At 42.6% G+C, this 20,578-nt stretch overlaps 1 protein-coding gene across 1 annotated transcript; it reads left to right on the top strand.

Moving 5' to 3' along the window:
- Window positions 1-7,081: 7,081 nt before the first annotated feature.
- Window positions 7,082-20,578, top strand: ZNF471 (zinc finger protein 471). The gene is given in 6 exon segments (XM_035712614.2): window positions 7,082-7,345; window positions 10,134-10,211; window positions 12,782-12,908; window positions 15,891-15,986; window positions 18,545-20,325; window positions 20,327-20,578. Coding segments are annotated over 6 exon segments (2,394 nt in total). The 5' UTR covers window positions 7,082-7,117; the 3' UTR covers window positions 20,411-20,578.

Here is a 20,578-nt window from a genome sequence, read left to right as displayed (position 1 = left end):
TCCTTTCCCCTATGATTCTGTGTACTGTTTCTTACATTCCACATGTGACTGAAATCATATAATTGTCTTTCTCTGATTGACGTTATTTCACTCAGCATAATACCCTCTAATTACATCCATGTTGATATAAATGGTAAGTATTCACCCTTTCTGATTGCTGAGTAATAATCCATTGTAATCCATTGTGTGTGTGTGTGTGTATATATATATATATATATATATATATATATATATATATAAAACAATGACAGATGAATGGATAAAGAAGATGTGGTATCTATACACATTGGACATCTCAGCTTTTTCCACAGTTTGACTATTATGGACATTGCTGCTATGAACATTGGGGTGCAGGTGCTCCTTCACATCACTACATCTGTATCTTTGGGGTTAATACCCTCTAGCGCAGTTGCTTGGTTGTAGGGTAGCCTATTTTTAGCCAGAGGAATGTTGAAAAAGAAAACCCAAACTGGTGGCATCACCATGCCAAACTTTAAGCTGTATTACAAAGCTGTGATCATCAAGACAGTATAGTACTGGCACAAACACAGACACATAGATCAATAATTCTATTTGTCTTTAAAATTTCAATTTTGGATTGTTCATTGCTATGGTATAGAAATACAGTGGATGTTTATTCCATCTGTATCTCACAACTGTACTAAATTCAGTTATTCTCGTTTGTTTTGTTTTTGGTACCTTGTATATGTTGTTCAATCTAAGATGATCCAGTCTTCTTCAAAAATGGCGATTTTACTTTTTATTTCCCATCTGGGTGTCATATTTATCTTTCCTAGCCTTATTGCACTAGCTGAAGCCTTTAGTACAGTAGTAATTAGAAGTGAGGGCAGATATCTTTGCTTTGCTCCTGATTTCAGGGAAAGCAGTTTTTTTGTCATTATGTATCAAATTAGCTGGTTTTGAAAAATTTTTTTATCAGGATGAGTAAGTTCCTTTCTTTCTTAGTTTGCTCAGTCCTTATCTGGATTGGATGTTACATTTTGTGAAAAGCTTTTCTGCATCTATTGAAATGATCATATGTTTTTTAATTCTTTGAGTTTTTTAACATGGTAAATTATGTTGCTTGATTTTAAAATACTAAAACAACCTTACATTCCCTGGAGAAACCTTACTTGGTTGTGCTGTATATGTATGTACTTAATGTTACCAAACTGTACACCTAAAAATGGCTAAAATGATAAATTTTATGTACATTTTACCACAATTAAAAAAAAATCCAAGCCCCCTACCCCCCAAGAAGAACAATCACACCTGCATTTGGCTACCTCAGTAAGTCAAACAGAATCACATTCCTTGAGGGAAAATCTGCAGACCCAGCTGTTAGGGAGAAAGGAGCACATGTTCCTTCACATTATGGGAGAGCCAGGTAAGCAAGGAGTAGGGACCTTATACCAGGTAGCCTAGTTTTGAACATTCTCTTAGGAATAGTGTCACCTTTTACTCTCTCTCTCTCTCTTTTTTAAGGATTTTATTTATGTATTAGAGAGAGAGAGAGAGAGAGAGAGAGAGAGAGAATGAATGGGGGGAAGGGCAGAGGGAGAAGCATACTCCCTGCTGAGCAGAGAGCCTGATGCTCCATCCCAGGACTCCAGGATCACATCCTGAGCCGAAGGCAGACATTTAACTGATTGAGCCCCCCAGGCGTTCCTCATCTTTTATTTTCTTGCATACAAATGTGTACCATGAGATTGGTTTTAGATTGTGAACTTGATGGTGTATGGTGGAATCAAATGTAGAGAAATGATGCCAGTCTTCCCTAGATAGGCCTTCAAGTGCCGGGAAATGAGCAGACTCTCTGGCTCACTCACCTGCCTCTTCCCCCATCTCCATCCTGCCACTAAGATAATGCAAAAGTCATCATGTCTGCGCCTGACTCAGAAGCCTTTGGTGTCTCCTCATAACTACAGGAAAGGATTCAAGCCCCTGAATGTGGCCCACAAGGACCTTGATTTGATATCTGACCTCTTGTAAATATATTTACCCCTTGCCCTTCTTACTTGTAGAATTCCAGTAATGCTACAATGTGTGACTGTTCCTTTGAGTCTGGTGTCTCCTTCACCTGGAAAGACATTCCTCATCTTATTGCTTGGTAAGCCCAGCTCAGATACCTCTCCTCTCAATGAATTATTTTCTGCCCTCCCTGCACTTGGTACATACAAGTTGGTGGATTTGTCCCCCAAATGTGTGATGGTTAATGTTATGTGTCAAACTGATTGGGCCACAGGGTGCCTAGCTATTTGGTCAAACATTATTCTGGGTGTTTCTGTGAGGATGTTCTCAGATGAGATTAACTCTTTTAATTGATGGGTTTTAAGGACACCGGGGTGGCTCAGTCAGTTAACCAGCTGCCTTTGGGTCAGGTCATGATCTCAGGGTTCCAGGGATTGAGCCCCAGGTTGGGCTCCCTGCTTAGCTAAAAGTTTACTTCTCCTTCTCCCTCTGCCTCTCCTACTTGCTTGTGCGCACTTGCTCTCTCTCTCTCAAATAAGTAAAATTTATTTAAAAAAAGATTTTATTCATTTATTTATGAGAGACACAGAGAGGCAGAGACATAGGCAGAGGGAGAAGCAGGCTCCTCAAGGAAACCTGATGTGGGTGGGACTCAATCTCGGGACCAAGGGATCACCTAAGCTGAAGGCAGACGCTCAACCGCTGAGCCACCCAGGCATCCCAAGTAAATAAAATTTTTAAAAAATCTTTAAATTGGTGGGCTTTGTGGAAAGCAGATTGCTCTCACTAATGTGGGTGGGCCTCAGCCAATCAGTTAGTTGAATGCTTGAGTAGAACAAAAAGACCAGCCTTCTCCAAGCAAGAGTGAATTTTCCAGCAGATGGCCTTTGGGCTTGATCTGCAACATCAGCTCTTCCTGGTTCTACAGCAGACCGCTTTTAGTCTGGAATATCAGCTCTTCCGGATCTCAAGTTGGCTATCCCACCTGGTAGATTTTGGACTCTCCAGCCTCCATAATCATGTGAGGCGATTCTTTATAATAAATCTCCTTCTATGTCTATGTACATGCTATTGGTTCTATTTTTCTGGAGAGCTCTAATACTAAAATGCCTATCCGTGTTTCTAGCTTTATTATGAATTCCCTATGGGCAAGGATTCTATTTTATTGGCCTCTGCATACATGGGATCCAACATTTGTCCAGAGAATATTTGTTGACTAGAGTTAAATTGACAGTACTTTAAAACGATGAAATTTCATCTTCCTGGAGTGTTAAGTAGGACCCCATCTGTACTGGATACATTTTCAATAGAGACTTTGTAGGAACTATTGTTTTATATAAAATATATTTTCTGGTTCTTAGGGAGAAAAGGCCTCATCTATGAACCCAGTATTATTTTAACAGAAATATGTTTAGTGTGGTATTGATTTGCCTATCTTCTCTCTTAAAATCGGGCAATGCTATGACCCATCTTTCCCTCTTTTACACAACTGCTGTGATTTTTAAATTATGTAAAATTACTAATAAAATTAGTTGCCCTTTCTTATGTCTTTTGTCTGAGTAGTAAGCAGGCCACTGCTCTTCCAGATTCTTAGTGTTTATAGGGTCTGGTCCTTAGAGTATTTTCTCTTAGCCTGTTCTGCCACCTGACCCAACTGCATTAGTCTGTGTAGCTGCTGCCATTGACAGATACCATTCACTTTCACTTACCTGAAACATTAATGAAATGCACCCAGGCACTTCAGGGGAACCTCTGTAATTCAAAATCCTCACTGAGCTAGTGGCTCTTTAGAGAGAAGGATAAAATTTCCCTGCAAGGGTGGCTGCCACTCCTTCAGGTAAAACTGAGATGACGCTAGGGCAAGGTTGGCTACACCCCTAAATAGACTATTTTCATTCGGCCAGCAAAGCCTTTTGTGTCCCTTGCTTGCTAATTATTCAGTCTAAATTAACTTCAAATTGGGATGTCAGGGTGGAGAACCCCCAGGCCTATCTGCGAGAAACTTTCTAGACGGAGCTGTTGTACTTGGGCCTGTGTCCGGCAGGCGGCGATGTTGTACCGTGAAACAGCCTCTGAGCACTTAGCGCGTTCATTTTTTCTTTGATTCTGGGATTTTATTTTATATTCTTTAGATCACCCGGGAGGGGACAGGAATCATCTCTACATGGGGTCATCTTGGCACGGGACAAGCTCTTTTGGTCCTTTGTGAGTATTCAGAGAATATGCATAGAACACATCAATTTTCAATGTTTTTTTTTAATTTATTTTTGTTTCAAGTTTTTATTTAAATTTTAGTCAGTTAACATAAGTGTAATATTGGTTTCAGGAGTAGAAGTTAGTGATTCTTCTACTCCTGAAACCAATATTACCCAGTGCTCATCCTAATAGCTATCACCCATTTAGCCCATCCCCCGCCCACCTCCCTGCCAACAACCCTGTTCTCCATAGTTAAAGAGTTTGTTTTACAGTCCCTCCCTCCCACCATTTGTTTTCCCCAATGTTCATCTGTTTTGTTTCTTAAATTCCACATATGAGTGAAATCACATGGTATTTATCTTTCTCTGATTGACTTGTTTCACTTAGCATAATACACCCTAGCTCCATCTACGGCATTGCAAATGGCAAGATTTCATTCTTCTTGATGGCTGAGTTAATATTCCATTCTATATATGTATACACCACATCTTCTTTTAGACACAGGAGGAGGGAGAAGCAGACTCCATGCCAGGAGCCCGACGCGGGACGCGGGACTCGATCCCGCGGCTCCAGGGATCACGCCCTGGGCCAAAGGCAGGCGCTAAACCGCTGAGCCACCCAGGGATCCCCTACACCACATCTTCTTTATCCATTCTTCAGTTGATGAACATTTGGGCTCTTTCCATAATCTGGCTATTGTTGATAATGCTGCTATAAACATCAGGGTGCATGTGCCCCTTCGAATCAGTTTTTTCTTTTTTTTTTTTAATTTTTATTTATTTATGATAGTCACACACACACAGAGAGAGAGAGAGAGAGAGAGAGAGAGAGAGAGAGGCAGAGACATAGGCAGAGGGAGAAGCAGGCTCCATGCACCGGGAGCCCGACGTGGGACTCGATCCCGGGTCTCCAGGATCGCGCCCTGGGCCAAAGGCAGGCGCTAAACCACTGCGCCACCCAGGGATCCCGATTTATTTATTCGTGAGAGACATAGAGAGAGAGGCAGAGACACAGGCAGAGGGAGAAGCAGGCTCCATGCAGGGAACCTGACGTGGGACTCGATCCTGGATCTCCAGGATCCTGCCCCGGGCTGAAGGCGGCGCTAAACCGCAGAGCCACCCAGGCTGCCCTCACTTTTGTTTTCAATCCCCATTGCAAACATTGCTTACATCCTATCAGTTGAATTTGGGCATTTTACTTCTACAGATTGTAGACCCAAGGAGTGAGTTTGTTTGTTTGTTTGTTTGTTTATTTATTTATTTATTTATTTATTTATTTATTTATTTATTTATTTTTGAACCAAGGAATTTAACACATGCTCGGGGGTGCAGCAGCTACCAGGAGATTAACTGTTCTTTGATGGGAGCTTGAAAAGGGCAAGGAGTAAGAGTAAGAGAGGGTAGTCCGGATGGTGGAAGCAATGAGGAGGCTTTTTTTCCCCCTCCATTTTCAGCACCCAGAACTGTCTCCTGCCAGAGGGCCATGGACGAGGGATTCTGAATCCAACCCAACTGTAAAAGTTTAGGTCCCTTCTCTGCCTAAAATTCCTCAGCAGGCTCAACTTTTTGAATCTGTAATTTTATGGCTTTCATCAAATTGAGAAAATTTTAGTCATTATTCTTCATTTTTTTCTCCTTTGCTCTCTCTCTGATGCTTTCAGATAACTGTTTTTCATATTTTGTGCAGAGTTTATATTTTTATCTGTGGAATTGGCCTAGATCTAGTGAAAGATGCTAGAAGCTCTGGAGGGTAGACCAAGATGTCGGGGTAGGAGAATCTAATGTATTCCAACCCAAATGATTTCTGTAGTTCTCCAATAACAAATACAGTATACAATCCTCCGTGGTTCGTATATTCTCACAAATCTGAGCATCTCTGACCCCAGAAATGAATGACACTTAGTTACCAGGCATCCACACTACACCAACAGGAGGGTCAGTCGGCCAAGACTTGAGATGAAAGTATACAAAGAATTTGCTCAATATTGAGGACTTTGAGCCCAACAACAGCGGTTTGTTCAAATTACTTGTGGTAATCAATAATTTTGACAAGTATTTAAAAGTGGACTAAAGAATGCTTTTGGTATGGAACAATGTTCACCATACGATGTAGAAAAATGTTATGGAGTTTACGACATACTCCCGTTTTTCTTATCTGTTTATTTAGGTATGGAAATCGCAACCAGGGTGTGAAAGGAAAATATGTTTTATGCAACATGCTACAAATGTTAATAGTGTTAGCAGCAGTTCTGAATTGTGGGATTGTGGATGGTATCTTCTCTCCATTTTTACTCTTTTATTCATTTCTCCAAAGCAAACCTTCTAATTTCCTCTACTCTCTATTTCTCCACCCTGCTTTCTGTTTCTCCATAGCCTTTCCCATCATTTGGGAAACTATTTTATTTTACTCATTCCTTTGTGTTGTCCATCCACTTAATATCAGAACTCAAGAGGCTAGGGAATTTTGTCTTTTTTTTTTTTCTCTGCATGAGTTTTCCTTATTCTAGTTTTCTTAGCCCCCCATAGCAGGGGGCAGGACAGAGTTCAATCAAGCCCAGCAGGCTGGCTGCAGAGCCGTCGTCTCATTCCTGCCTCTCAGCAGTAAGGATAATGATGACGCTCCCATTTGGCAGGAGAGAGATTTCCTAATTTGCTGCCGTCACTTTGGGGCTAGGACATCTTCGGGGTTCCTGGCCGCTGTTTTTCCTATTCTTTCCTGAAGAAAACCAGGCTCCCACGGAGGCACGAGGACCGCCCTCGGAGCCACGCCACGGTCCGCAGACACAGCGTGGCGTGGAGAAACCGCACCTGAGCGCGCTCAGCGAGCCCGCGACAGCGCGGGCCTCTTCGCAGAACCTGCCACCAGGTAACCAGGGACGCTACCGGTCTCTAGGCGAGCGGAGGTGGAGGGCGCTCTCTGCGCGCCTGCGCACACTCCCGCCGGCTCCGCAATGCCCCCACCTCCTGGGCCACGCCTCCGAGTCCCGCGGCTTTCAATCGCAGGCACGCACGCTCCGGCGCTTGGGTTCCTCCTCTCTTTCTCCACAACTCAAGGACACGCCCCTGCCCCTAGGCCCCGCCCCCAGCTCCTCGGGCTCCTCCCCCTTTACTCCGCCCGCCTCGGGAGGTTCACCGCCTGCGCGCTCGGAGCCTGGGCGTTGGCCCCTACGGCCCTTCGGGTGAGAGTAGTGGTTTCCGGGCGGAGGCCGTTGGGCTGTTACCGCGGGTCGCAAGTCGGAGCCCGGAGGCCGGGCCGGACAGCCGAGGCGGGCCGCCCTGATCCCAGCGGTGCAGCCCCAACGGGGACGGCGCTGCGGAGCCTTCCTGCGCGGACTACATTTCCCAGAGGCCCGCGCGGCGCGGTTCTGCGGCCCGCGGGGGGCGGGTGCGCGGAGGCCGCAGCTGCTGCCTGGCTGGGGACAGGTGGGTGGGGCGAGCTCGCGGAGTAAGCGTGTGAGGCAGGCTGGGCCCGAGAGGCCTGCGAGCGACCAGGTTATGCTGGGAAGTGTGAGAGCGAGAATGAGAGAAGTGGTGTGCATGTGTGTGGAAGGTGAGTTCGAGTGCGAGGCTCCAGGAGAGACGAAGTGGAAGGTGTGTGTGTGAGCTGCCAGATATGTGGGATATGTGTGTGAGAGAGAGTGTGAGCTGCTAGAGATGTGGGACGTGTGTGAGAGTGTGAGCTGCTAAAGATGAGGGGCGTGTGTGTGTGTGTGTGTGTGTGTGTGAGAGACAGTCTGAGCTGCCAGAGATGTAGGACGTGTGTGAGAAAGTGTGAGCTGCCAGAGATGTGGGACTTGTGTGTGTGTGAGAGTCTGAGCTGCCAGAGATGTGGGACATAGAGTGTGAGCTGCCAGAGATGTGGGACATGTGTGTGAGAGAGTGTGAGCTGCCATAGACGTGGGGTGTGTCTGTGTGTGAGTGCAAGATGCCAGAGATGTGGGAGGTATGTGTATGAGAGAAAGTGTGAGATGCCAGAGATGTGGGAGGTATGTGTATGAGAGAAAGTGTGAGATGCCAGAGAGGTGGGACATGTGAGAAGGTGTGAGAAAATGTGAGATGCCAGAGATGTGGGACATGTGAGAAGGTGTGAGAAAATGTGAGATGCCAGAGATGTGGGAAGTGTGTATGTGAGAGAAAGTGTGAGCTGCCAGCATGTTGGTGTGTGTGAGACTGCAGTATATGTGTCTGTTCTATGAGGTGCCTGAGTGTGAGAGAGGGCACTATATTTGGTGTGTGTGAAGAGGGAGCAGCTACACAATGTGTTTCTGTAGTGGTAAAAAGAAAACTACAGGTCCAGTTTGGCACTTTTTAGGCCCCCTTTTTAGTCCTCAGATGGGCAGTTTTTACTCATCCTAACTGCAGTTTCACCCTACCCCAGAAATGGAGTTTTAACTGACCAGCCAAGAATTTTCTGGGTGGCACCAATGAGGTAACATGTCACAGGGGCCCTCTCCTAACCCCCAAAGGAAGATGAGGTAATCTACTTAAGAGAAAGTTATCTTGCCTGAAACAATCCTTTCTTTTCTTTTGCTCATAACTTCTTGCGCCACCCTCCTTCCTGTAAAAATGTCTGTTTTGTACAACTCCATGGCACTCCCCTCTACTTGCAGGATGGGAGGTAGCCCTGTTCTTGAATTGATGAATAGAACCAATTAGATATATTTTTTAATTTGGGATTTATTTATTTTAAAAAATGTTTTATTTAAATTCAGTTTGCCAACATATAGTGTAACACCCAGAGCCAATTGGATATTTAAATTTTCCTCAGTTGAATTTTGTTCTTGAACAGTATTTCTGTGTGACAAACCCAGGTGTCTTTGAAAGGGTCCATTGAGAACATATGTGTTTGTGTGTGTGAGTGTGGAGTATGAGAGACCATCAGTTGGTGTGTGAGAGAGAGGAAAGCTAGTGACATGGTTGTGTGTGAGACCAGAGAGCAGGAGAGAGACCAGGTGAACTGCCCATTGCCTCTGAAGGCTTGCAGATATAGCCTCTGTTAGGTTGTGAAGTGTGTTTGAGTGAGCAAAACAGAAATGGGAGGGCAGTAAGCCGTGTTATGTGTGAGAGAATAAGATTGCGGGGTGTATATGTGATGCTTGTATTTCACCATATATGTTTGTATCCAGGTCTCTGAGACCATGGTGTATGTGACTGCCTACGATGTGCCTGCCTTTGGGTGCTTGGGATTCTGTCCTCTGTGGTCAGGAAGTAGGTGAGATCTTGTGTCAGGGTTTGTGTGTCATGCTGTATGCTTGTAGCTGGCCCAGAGTGGCTGATGTGTGTGGGGAGACTACTTGGAAGATTGATAGCACTAGCTTCTTGATGTGTGTTGAGTTTTGGTACTGTGTCAATGAACTAAGAATCCAAGAGTAGAGTTCCCTGCTCCCAGTTCAAGAATTCCAGTAAAAAGCAGTAGGTGGGGTGCCTGACTGGAGCCCCTGACTAGAACACGAGACACCTTCAGTTCTAGGTAACAAAAGGAGGGGAAACCAAGGGACTTGAAGACAAAGGTGAGAGTGAAGGTGGCAGAATCGGATGCTAGATTGTCCTGTTGTCCGTTGTTCCAGCGTGAGAGGCAGGCGAGGCCTGTGGATATTTGGGTGGAGTGATAACCCTGGCCTCTGATGTGCTGAAGAGTCAGATTTCCAAATTGTAGACTGTGTCAAAGCATGAAGCAGAGATGCAGGAAGGGAAAGACCCACCTTTACTTGTACAAATAAGACCAAAGAAGGGGGAGGCAACTTTTAGGAGAAAGATTTAGGAACTCAAACGTAAGAGAAATAGAATTCTAAGTTACAGTCCTCAGCAGCCATCAGTGACCTAGAATCTTCCAGTTATTTGGGCAGTGGCATCAAGGAAAGCTGGGAGGAAGAAGGGGAAGACAGATTTTTAGGCTGATGATTCTGGGAGTAGAGAGCAGGCATCATCTTCTCACACCCCTTTCTCTCCCTCCACTCTGTCCTCTAGGACACTGCTGTTCTCCAAGAGAGAAGCCAGGAAGGGAAGGTGGAAATGACTGTTGAACTAGTAAAAGCCATATCCCAGGTCAGTTATTCCTTTCTCATCCGTGAAAGGCAGTCTTAGTCTTTAGGACTTAGTAAAGCCTTTTTTCTTTTGAAAATTCCTCAAGTAACAGTCGTCTTGAACTGGCCTGGTTCCCACTTTTCCCAGAGCACACTATCTAACTCAAACTGCCTAATGGGTAAGTAAAACTGAATATGATGAGGCATAGATGTCGGGCTCCCTTCCTGGAGCCTACTTCTCCCTCTGCCTGTGTCTCTGCCTCTCCTTCTCTCTGTGTCTCTCATGAATGAATAAATAAAATCTTTTTTTAAAAAAATGATGAGGCATAGAGCCTCCTCTGAGCCTCCTCCTCCCACTTCTTTTTTTTCTTTTTTTTTTTAAGATTTTACTTATTTATTCATGAGAGGCACAGAGGAGAAAGGCAGAAACATAGGCAGAGAGAGAAGCAGGCTCCCTGCCAGCAGCCCGATGTGGAACTTGATCCCAGGACCCTGGGATCACAATCTGAGCCACAGGCAGACCTCAACCACTGAGCCACCCAGCCATCCCAACTTTTACAAATTAAAAAAATTTAAATAGGTGAGATAGATAGATAGAATGAAATTTAAGACCTAAAACTGTCCTTTGCTTTTCAGTTCTTAGGAGACAGATACATCTTTCAGGGTTATTCTGTTCATATATAGTTAGTTTTTTCCCTTCACAGCTTCTGTGTTTTGGGGTTCTGTTTAAAAAACCCTTGTCCATCCCAAGTATGTAGATTAAGTTTAGATTTGATTTTTGTGATTTTTTTTTTTCCTGTGAGAGTAAGGTTCAAAATTACATTAAATTTAAATTGTTACATTAAATGTTTACCTATGATAAGTGAGGCAAGGGTTCATTTATTTCACCCACTTGTCTCTCCATTTGACCCAGTGACATTTATTGAATAATTCATCTCTCTCTTTTTTTTTTTAAAGATTTTATTTATTTATTCATGAGAGACACACAGAGAGAGAGAGAGGCAGAGACACAGGCAGAGGAAGAAGCAGGCTCCATGCAGGGAGCCTGATGTGGGACTCAATCCCAAGACTCCAGGATCACACCCTGAGCCAAAGGCAAACTCTTAACCACTGAGACACCCAGGCATCCCTAATTCATCTTTCTTTCTTTCTTTCCTTTTTTTTTTTTTTTTTTTTTTTTTTAATTCATCTCTTTCTTAACTGATTTCTTAACTTGATTCTGTTGCTGGACAACATTCAGTTTTTTTTTTTTTAAAGATTTAATTAATTATTTAATTAATTAGCACAAGGGAGCCAAGAGAGGAACAGAGGGAGAGGGACAAGAGACTGCACTGAGCATGGAGTCCATCTATGGGCTCGATCCCAAGACCTCCAGATCATTACCTAAGCCGAAATCAAGTATTGGAGGCTCAACAGACTGAGCTACCCAGGAGCCCTGGATTAAATTCAGTTTTATTTGTATTTCTATTTTCTTTTTTAATTATATTTTTTAATTTTAGAGAGCACATGGGCAGGGAGGTGCAGATGGAGAGAGAATCTTTTTTTTTTAGATTTTATTTATTTATTCATGAGAGACACAGAGAGAGAGGCAGAGACATAGGCAGAGGGAGAAACAGGCTCCCTATAGGGATCTGATGCAGAACTCAATCTCAGGACCCTGGGACCATGACCTGAGCCACAGGCAGATGCTCAACCATTGAGCCACCCAGGTGCCCCATGTCATGCTAGTTCTTTTTTTTATAAATATTTTTTTCTTTATTTATTTATGATAGTCAGAGAGAGAGAGAGAGGCAGAGACACAGGCAGAGGGAGAAGCAGGCTCCATGCACCGGGAGCCTGACGTGGGACTCGATCCCGGGTCTCCAGGACTGCGCCCCCGGCCAAAGGCAGGCTCCAAACCACTGCGCCACCCAGGGATCCCTGTCATGCTAGTTCTTAATGGCATAGCATGAGAAAATTGCATTCTAATTATACTCATTATTCTTATTGTGTAAGAAAAAATAAAATCAGCCCTATTAGTTCAGTGCCCCTTCCCTTCTGAAACACTGGGATCTCCTAGAGGACCATTTGCAAAATATCAACTTAGATAATCTTTTTTGTTTTTGTAAAAGTTTTTTTTTTTTTTAATTTATTCATGAATGACACAGAGAGATGCAGAGACATAGGCAGAGGGAGAAGCAAGCTCCCTGCAGGGAGCCCAATGTGGGACTCAGTCCCAGGACCCTGGGATCATACCCTGAGCCAAAGGCAGACGTTCAACCATTGAGCCACCCAGATGTCCCATCTTTTTTGTTTTTAAAGGTTCAATCACAGGTAGAAGTTATTCCTTGAGACTAGTATTTACTGCCCTGTGGCCACCTGTCCGTCATATTTCCACATGCTGAGAAATGGGTTAGCAGCCTTGCATACAGTGCAATTTAACACTTCAAGAACCATTATTTTAGGTTGGAACTTCATATTATAATGGTTTAATTTTTTTTCTCTTCCAAGGGCTATTTCTTACATAAAGAAGAAACAATTTAAAGGTTCAACTTGGGAGTTATGCATGAAAATGGGCATTGGTTGATCAAAAGTGTATTTATGTTATTTTAGGACTTGGTGACATTCAAAGATGTGGCAATAGACTTTTCCCAGGATGAATGGGAATGGTTGAACCCTGTTCAGAGGAATTTGTACAAGAATATGATGTTGGAGAACTATCAGAACCTGGTATCACTGGGTAAGAATATTTTCCTCTCTGCATAATTTAGAATTATGTTAGGGACTCTTATTATTAAAACATTTTTAAAAAAGATTTATTTATTTGAGTGAGAGTGACAGAGCACGAGTGAGGTGGAGGGGCAGAGAGAGAGGGAGAAGCAGACTCCCTGCTGAGCTGGGTGCCTGACACAGGGCTTGATCCCAGGGCCAGAGATCATGGGCGTCTGTCTTCAGCTCAGGTCCTTGAACTGGTGAGACACAAACTATAAAAATGGCTTCAGATATTCTTAGGAAACTTACTTGGACCCTTCTCGGCACTGGGCCACCTCACTGGCTATTAAGAGAACCCTTTTATTCTGCTTGTGGTTCACTGATCTTGTAACTAAATGTATGCCTTTCATCAAATTTGAGTAATTTTTACTTTTATTTTTTCAAATAATTTTTTCTGTTGTCCCTCCTACTATTTCAATTACAAGTATGTTAGAACCTTTGATATTATGCCCTAGGTAACTGAGGATCTGTTCATTATTTAAAATCTTTTTTCTTTGAACGTCAGATTAGATAGTTTCTATTGACTTAACTTCAAATTTACTTACTCTTTTTTTTTTATAAAGATTTTATTTATTCATGTGAGACAGAGAGAATGGCAGAGACACAGGCAGTGGGAGAAGCAGGCTCCATGCAGGAAGCCCAGTGAGGGACTGGACCCTGTGCCCTGGGATCACGCCCTAAGCCAAAGGCAGACGCTCAACTGCTGAGCCACCCAGGTGTCCCTTACTTATTCTTTTTGTGTCTTCAATGTCTTGTTAAGCCAATGTAAATTTTTTAAAAGATTTATTTGAAAGAGAGAGAGTGCGAACACAAATGGTAGGGGAGAGGCAGAGAGAATGTCAAGCAGACTGCACTGAGCACAGAGCCCAAAACAGGGCTTGATACACAACACTGAGGTCAGGACCTGAGCTGAAACCAAGAATTAGATGCTTAACTGACTGCACCACTGAGGTGACCCCAAAGTAGTGAATTTTTAAATTTCAGATACTAGATTTTTCAATTCTAAACTTTCCACTTAGTTCTCTTTTATAATTTCTATTTTTCTGCTGAGAAATTCTTTTTTTTTTATTTTTGTTTGTTTTGTTGTTGTTGTTGTTGTTTTTTATTTATGATAGTCACAGAGAGAGAGAGAGAGAGGCAGAGACACAGGCAGAGGGAGAAGCAGGCTCCATGCACCGGGAACCCGACGTGGGACTCGATCCCGGGTCTCCAGGATCGCGCCCTGGGCCAAAGGCAGGTGCCAAACCGCCGCACCACTCAGGGATCCCCTTTTTAAAAATTTTTTATGATAGTCACAGATAGAGAGAGAGAGAGGCAGAAACATAGGCAGAGGGAGAAGCAGGCTCCATGCACCGGAAGCCCGACATGGGATTCGATCCCGGGTCTCCAGGATCGTGCCCTGGGCCAAAGGCAGGCGCTAAACCGCTGCGCCACCCAGGGATCCCAATTGCTTATTTTCCTAAATGTGATTCACTTTTTCCTCTTTCTACTTAGTTGTAATAATTTTGGATTTTATCTCAGACATTGTTTTTTTTTTTAATTTTAATAAATTTATTTTTTATTGGTGTTCAATTTACCAACATACAGAATAACACCCAGTGCTCATCCCGTCAAGTGCCCCCCCAGTGCCCGTCACCCATTCACCCCCACCCCCCGCCCTCCTCCCCTTCCACCACCCCTAGTTCGTTTCCCAGTTAGGAGTCTTTATGTTCTGTCTCCCTTTCTGATATTTCCCACACATTTCTTCTCCCTGCCCTTATATTCCCTTTCACTATTATTTATATTCCCCAAATGAATGAGAACATATAATGTTTGTCCTTCTCCGATTGACTTACTTCACTCAGCATAATACCCTCCAGTTCCATCCACGTTGAAGCAAATGGTGGGTATTTGTCGTTTCTAATGGCTGATTAATATTCCATTGTATACATAAACCACATCTTCTTTATCCATTCATCTTTCGATGGACACCGACTCCTTCCACAGTTTGGCTATTGTTTATCTCAGACATTGTAAATAATACATTGTAGAGGCTGTAGATTCTATTATATGCCCCTGAAGAGTTTTGTTTTGTTTTGTTTTGTTTTTTTAAAATTTTTATTTATTTATGATAGTCACAGAGAGAGAGAGAGAGAGGCAGAGACACAGGCAGAGGGAGAAGCAGGCTCCATGCACCGGGAGCCTGACGTGGGATTCGATCCCGGGTCTCCAGGATCGCGCCCTGGGCCAAAGGCAGGCGCTAAACCGCTGCGCCACCCAGGGATCCCTTAAAAGCAGGCAGTTAACTTGACTCAGACTCCAAACTCTGTCTCTAGGGGTTCTTTTTTTTTTTTTTTAAAGATTTTATTTATTTATTCATGATAGTCACAGAGAGAGACAGAGAGGCAGAGACACAGGCAGAGGAAGAAGCAGGCTCCATGCACCGGAAGCCCGACGTGGGACTCGATCCCGGGTCTCCAGGATCGCGCCCCGGGCCAAAGGCAGGCGCCAAACCGCTGCGCCACCCAGGGATCCCTAGGGGTTCTTTACAATACATCACTTACTGGCTGCCTAATGATCCTGTGAAAATACTGGACAGAATTTCTGCCCCTAGCCTCTTAGAAAATCATTTAACTTATAGAGTTGACTGTTGGCAGTCCCACTAGACTATGCCAAAAGCTTTATGTAATCTGTGTCTAACATGTATTTTACCCCTTGGTAAATGCCTGGGTGGCTCAGCGGTTGAGCATCTCTGCCTTCGGCTCAGGGCATGATCCTGTGTGTCTCTTTGTGTGTCTCTCATGAATAAATAAATACAATCTTTAAAAAAAAATAGAATGTATTTTACCCTTTGATCTAATCATTCATGTTATGTCATTCCATTGGTATTAAGGAACTGGCTTATAGTTCTGAAATACCCAAAACATGGCCAATTTTCTGTCTTTTTTTTTTTTTTTTTTTTTGTATGCAGGTCTTTGCATCTCCAAGCCATATGTGATCTCTTTATTGGAGCAAGGGAAAGAACCTTGGGAGATGAAGACTGAGATGACAAGAAGCCCATTCCCAGGTGAGTATGGGAGAACCAGATAGGGGAATCCTTTCTAGATAATGGCTCAACTATTTTCTTTTTTTTTTGGCTCAACTATTTTCGAAGATGATACATTCTCCCTTCTTATTGTATTTGGAAACTCTTCTCACGCCTTTGAATCCTGAGGAGAAAACCGAAACTTTACTATGTACCATAGCTCCCCAAATGTCTTCTCTCTAATAGCTAACTCAATTTGTAAAAATCTTTATCTGGTCTCTCCCATCTTCTCTTTCCTTTTGCCATATAGACTTATATAAGCTTCTCTGTTTCTTAAATCTTAACTCCTAAAATAGGTGCTTGAAAATCATAACCTGTCCTACTGCTTTAAATCTTTATTTGTGAGGCACCTCGGTGGCTCAGTGGTTGAGCCTTTCTGGGAGGTTGTGGTATTGAAGACTACCTTCATGGGAGGAATCCATGATGTATCCAGCTTTCTGTTTTTCTGTCCAGTATTTCTCCTCTCAGTTGTCTATTTAATATAAACCATAGGTGATTGATTCATTGAACTTTTGTGTCCTCAATTCTAGAATTACTGAAGGCTGAGTGTTAGGAAGGAAAGAAACAAGTAGGAAGGGGTAGGAAGCTTGTTAACATCTCAAAGTCCTTCTTAACTGCTTTAGTACATTTGATCTCTTCTATATCTGAACTTTTATACGAGCTTTACTTTTTACCACATGGGCTCACACTTGATATTTCATGTTTTCATTTCTATGTTCCTCAAGAACAGTTGGCCTTTTATTATGTTAATGTCCATAATGCTTGACACATAGTAGAAAACTGCTTTAGGGAGCATTGGATTAGTCAGTAATTTGTTATGGATAAGATAGGAAAAGAAAGCACTTTCTCTTTTGCGTTTCTCGATAGCAACTTTTTCCCTGAAGTTTTCTCTTAGTATCATGTCTTCAATACAAATTTCTTCATTATGGGCAGCCCCAGTGGTGCAGCCGTTTAGCGCCGCCTGCAGCCCAGGACGTGATCCTGGAGACCCTGGATCGAGTCTCACATCAGGCTCTCTGCATGGGGCCTGCTTCTCCCTCTGCCTGTGTCTCTGCCTCTCTCTCTGTGTGTCTCTATGAATAAATAAATAAAAATCTTTAAATAAAAACAAACAAATTTCTTCATTATATATTTATTGAGAATTTATATATGCCTGAGTTTCTGTGATCTACGTTAAGTGACTTAGTAGCAGTGTTTAAAGCATTTTTTTATTTCTTCCCTGAAGCTTATATTCTAGCTCACAAGGCAAGAAAGGTATTTTAAGTGGCCATAAAAAGAACTTAATAATAGTAATACCCACCTACATACCATTATGAAAGTAGTTTATTCAAAAAGACTTATGGCAAAACTCCATTAAGATGTGGTCTGGGGGGGCAGCCTGGGTGGCTCAGCAGTTTGGCACCGCCTTTGGCCTAGGGTGTGATCCTGGAGTCCCGGGATTGAGTCCCATGTTGGGCTCCCTGTGTGGAGCCTGCTTTTCTCCCTCTGCCTGTGTCTGTGCCTCTCTCTCTGTGTGTGTCTCGCATGAATAAATAAATAAAATCTTTTTAAAAAATAAAGATGTGGCCTGGGAAGGGTGCCTGGGTGGCTCAGGTCCTGATCCCAGGGTCCTGGGATTGAGTCCTGCATCAGGCTCCCTGCAGGGAGCATGCTTCTCCCTTTGCCTGTGTCTTGCCTCTCTCTCTCTGTCTCTCATGAATGAATAAATAAATAAATAAATAAATAAATAAATAAATAAATAAATATTAAAAAAAAAGATGTGGCCTGGGAAGTGACGCTCTTAGTAAGCTGGTGAAAATGAGAAGGTGAATGGAAAAATGCCTTACCATGCAGCCTGAAGTTCAAGGATCTCTGAGAAATGAAGAGTTCACTGTATTGAAACATATAGCAATGATACATACAAACACTATTTTCTAGTTATGAAAAGATTAGTCTAGGAGTTTACCTAAACCCCAAGGGAAGTCATGAAGCTTAAGGTGTTTATGGTTGCTGGGAATCTGTGGAGATTTTTGATCAGCAGAAATTATGTGATGATACTGATATTTGAGCAACATTAACCTACCCATATGTGTAAGTCAACTAGAAATGAGAAAGAATAGAAGAATGGGGCACCTGAATGGCTCGTCTGCTTCAGTTAAGGATCTACCTTCAGCTCAGGTCATGTGTTGGGCTCCCTGTTCAGCAGGGAGCCTGCTTATTCCTCTCCCTCTGCCACTCCCCCTGCTTGTGCTGTCAAATAAATAAACTCTTAGGAAAAAAAAGAACAGAGGGATGTTTAATTTATAGTCTGCTATGTTAATACAGTAAAAAATAAAATATTATTATTGCAGCCTACTTTTCTGAGACCTCATTATCCTACATTTAATTCTCTTAATCAGTTTTTCCATGTTTCCCTGAGCTCTGAAATCCACTTGCATAGTTTTCAGTTGATGTGCCGTTACATAATAGATTTTGTGGATTCACTATTTTTGTCCACATTAAATATTTCTTTTGTTATATCCCATGATAAAGGAAGCATTTGCTTTTTTGATATTTTTCAGATTTGGGATCTACATATGAGACACAAGAATTACCTCTGAAGCACTTTATGTATGATGATGTGTTAATGGAGAGAATTACACGCTATGGACTTGAGTGTTCTAGTTTCAGAAAAAATTGGAAATGTGAAGATATTTTTGACAGGCAGTTGGTAAGTCAAGAGACGTTTATCAGGCAAGAAGTAATCACTCATAACAAGACCCTTACTAAGGAATTAGATCGCAAATACAACAAATCTGGGAAATTTGTCTATCTAGACAACGTAGAAGAAAATGTTTATAATCATAAGTTAGATAAAAAAAGCTTTTCCCAAAATTCTGTGGTAGTAAAACACAAGAGAGTCTATTCAGGAAAGAAACTTTTTAAATGTAATGAATGTGAGAAAACTTTTACCCACAGCTCCTCCCTTACTGTTCATCAGAGAATTCATACTGGTGAAAAACCATATGAATGTAAAGAATGTGGGAAAGCCTTTAACCAGAGTCAACACCTTGTTCAACATCACAGGATACATACTGGAGAAAAACTCTTTGAATGTAAAGAATGTAAGAAAGCCTTCAGCCAAAACGTACACCTTATTCAACATCAAAGAATTCATACTGGAGAAAAACCGTATAAATGTATGGAATGTAGAAAAGCCTTCAGCCAACCTGCACATCTTGCTCAGCACCAGAGAATTCATACGGGGGAGAAGCCCTATGAATGTAAGGAATGTGGGAAAGCCTTCAGTGATGGTTCATCCTTTGCCCGACATCAGAGATGTCACACTGGCAAAAGACCCTATGAATGTATTGAATGTGAGAAAGCCTTCAGGCAGAACACATCCCTTATTCGTCACTGGAGGTATTATCACACTGGGGAGAAACCTTTTGATTGCATTGATTGTGGGAAAGCTTTCAGTGATCACATAGGCCTTATTCAGCATAGGAGAATTCATACTGGAGAAAAACCATATAAATGTCAAGTGTGTGGAAAAACCTTCAGTTATGGCTCCTCCCTTACTGTCCATCAGAGGATTCACACAGGAGAGAAACCATATGAATGTGTTGTCTGTGGGAAAGCCTTCAGCCATCATGCATCACTCACACAACATCAAAGAGTGCATTCTGGAGAGAAACCTTATGAATGCAAGGAATGTGGGAAAGCTTTTAGACAGAGTATACACCTTGCTAGTCACTTGAGAATTCATACTGGTGAAAAACCCTATGAATGTAAAGAATGTGGAAAAGCTTTTAGCATCAGTTCACAGCTGGCTACTCATCAGAGAATTCATACTGGAGAGAAACCTTATGAATGTAATGAATGTGGTAAAGCTTTCAACCAGAGGGCACACCTTGCCCAACATCATAAAATTCATACAGGAGAGAAACCTTATGAGTGTAATGAATGTGGTAAAGCCTTCAGCCAGACTACTCGCCTTATTCAACATCAGAGAGTTCATACTGGAGAAAAACCCTATAAATGTAGTGAATGTGGAAAGGCTTTTAGTGATAGCTCATCCCGTTCTCAGCATCGGAGACTCCATACCGGCCAAAGGCCCTATGAATGTGTTGAATGTGAGAAGGCATTTAGAACAAAATCATCCCTTATTTGTCATCAAAGATGTCATACTGGGGAGAAACCTTATGAATGTAGTGTATGTGGTAAAGCCTTTAGCCATCGTCAATCCCTTACTGTTCATCAGAGAATTCATTCTGGAGAAAAACCATATGAATGTCATGAATGTGGGAAAACCTTTAGTCAAATTGGACACCTGAATCTGCATAGAAGAATTCATACTGGAGAGAGATCTTATGAATGTAAGGAATGTGGAAAAGTCTTTAGACAAAGTGTACACCTTACTCATCATCAGAAAGTTCATGCCGTAGAGTCATCTCAGGCATCCAGCTCTTCCTCACCTCATATGTCACCAAGCCCCATGAATATATCTGCTAGGATATATTGGAATTCATCCACTTTTAATCCTCATTGTCCTACTCCAAAACACAGTCATTTCACCTGTACTGTTCCAATATAAAAACTTGTCTTACATCCTG

The sequence above is a fragment of the Canis lupus genome, chromosome 1 (assembly GCF_003254725.2).
Source record: "Canis lupus dingo isolate Sandy chromosome 1, ASM325472v2, whole genome shotgun sequence".
Lineage (NCBI taxonomy): Eukaryota > Metazoa > Chordata > Mammalia > Carnivora > Canidae > Canis > Canis lupus.
This window is presented reverse-complemented; position numbering and strand designations above follow the sequence as displayed.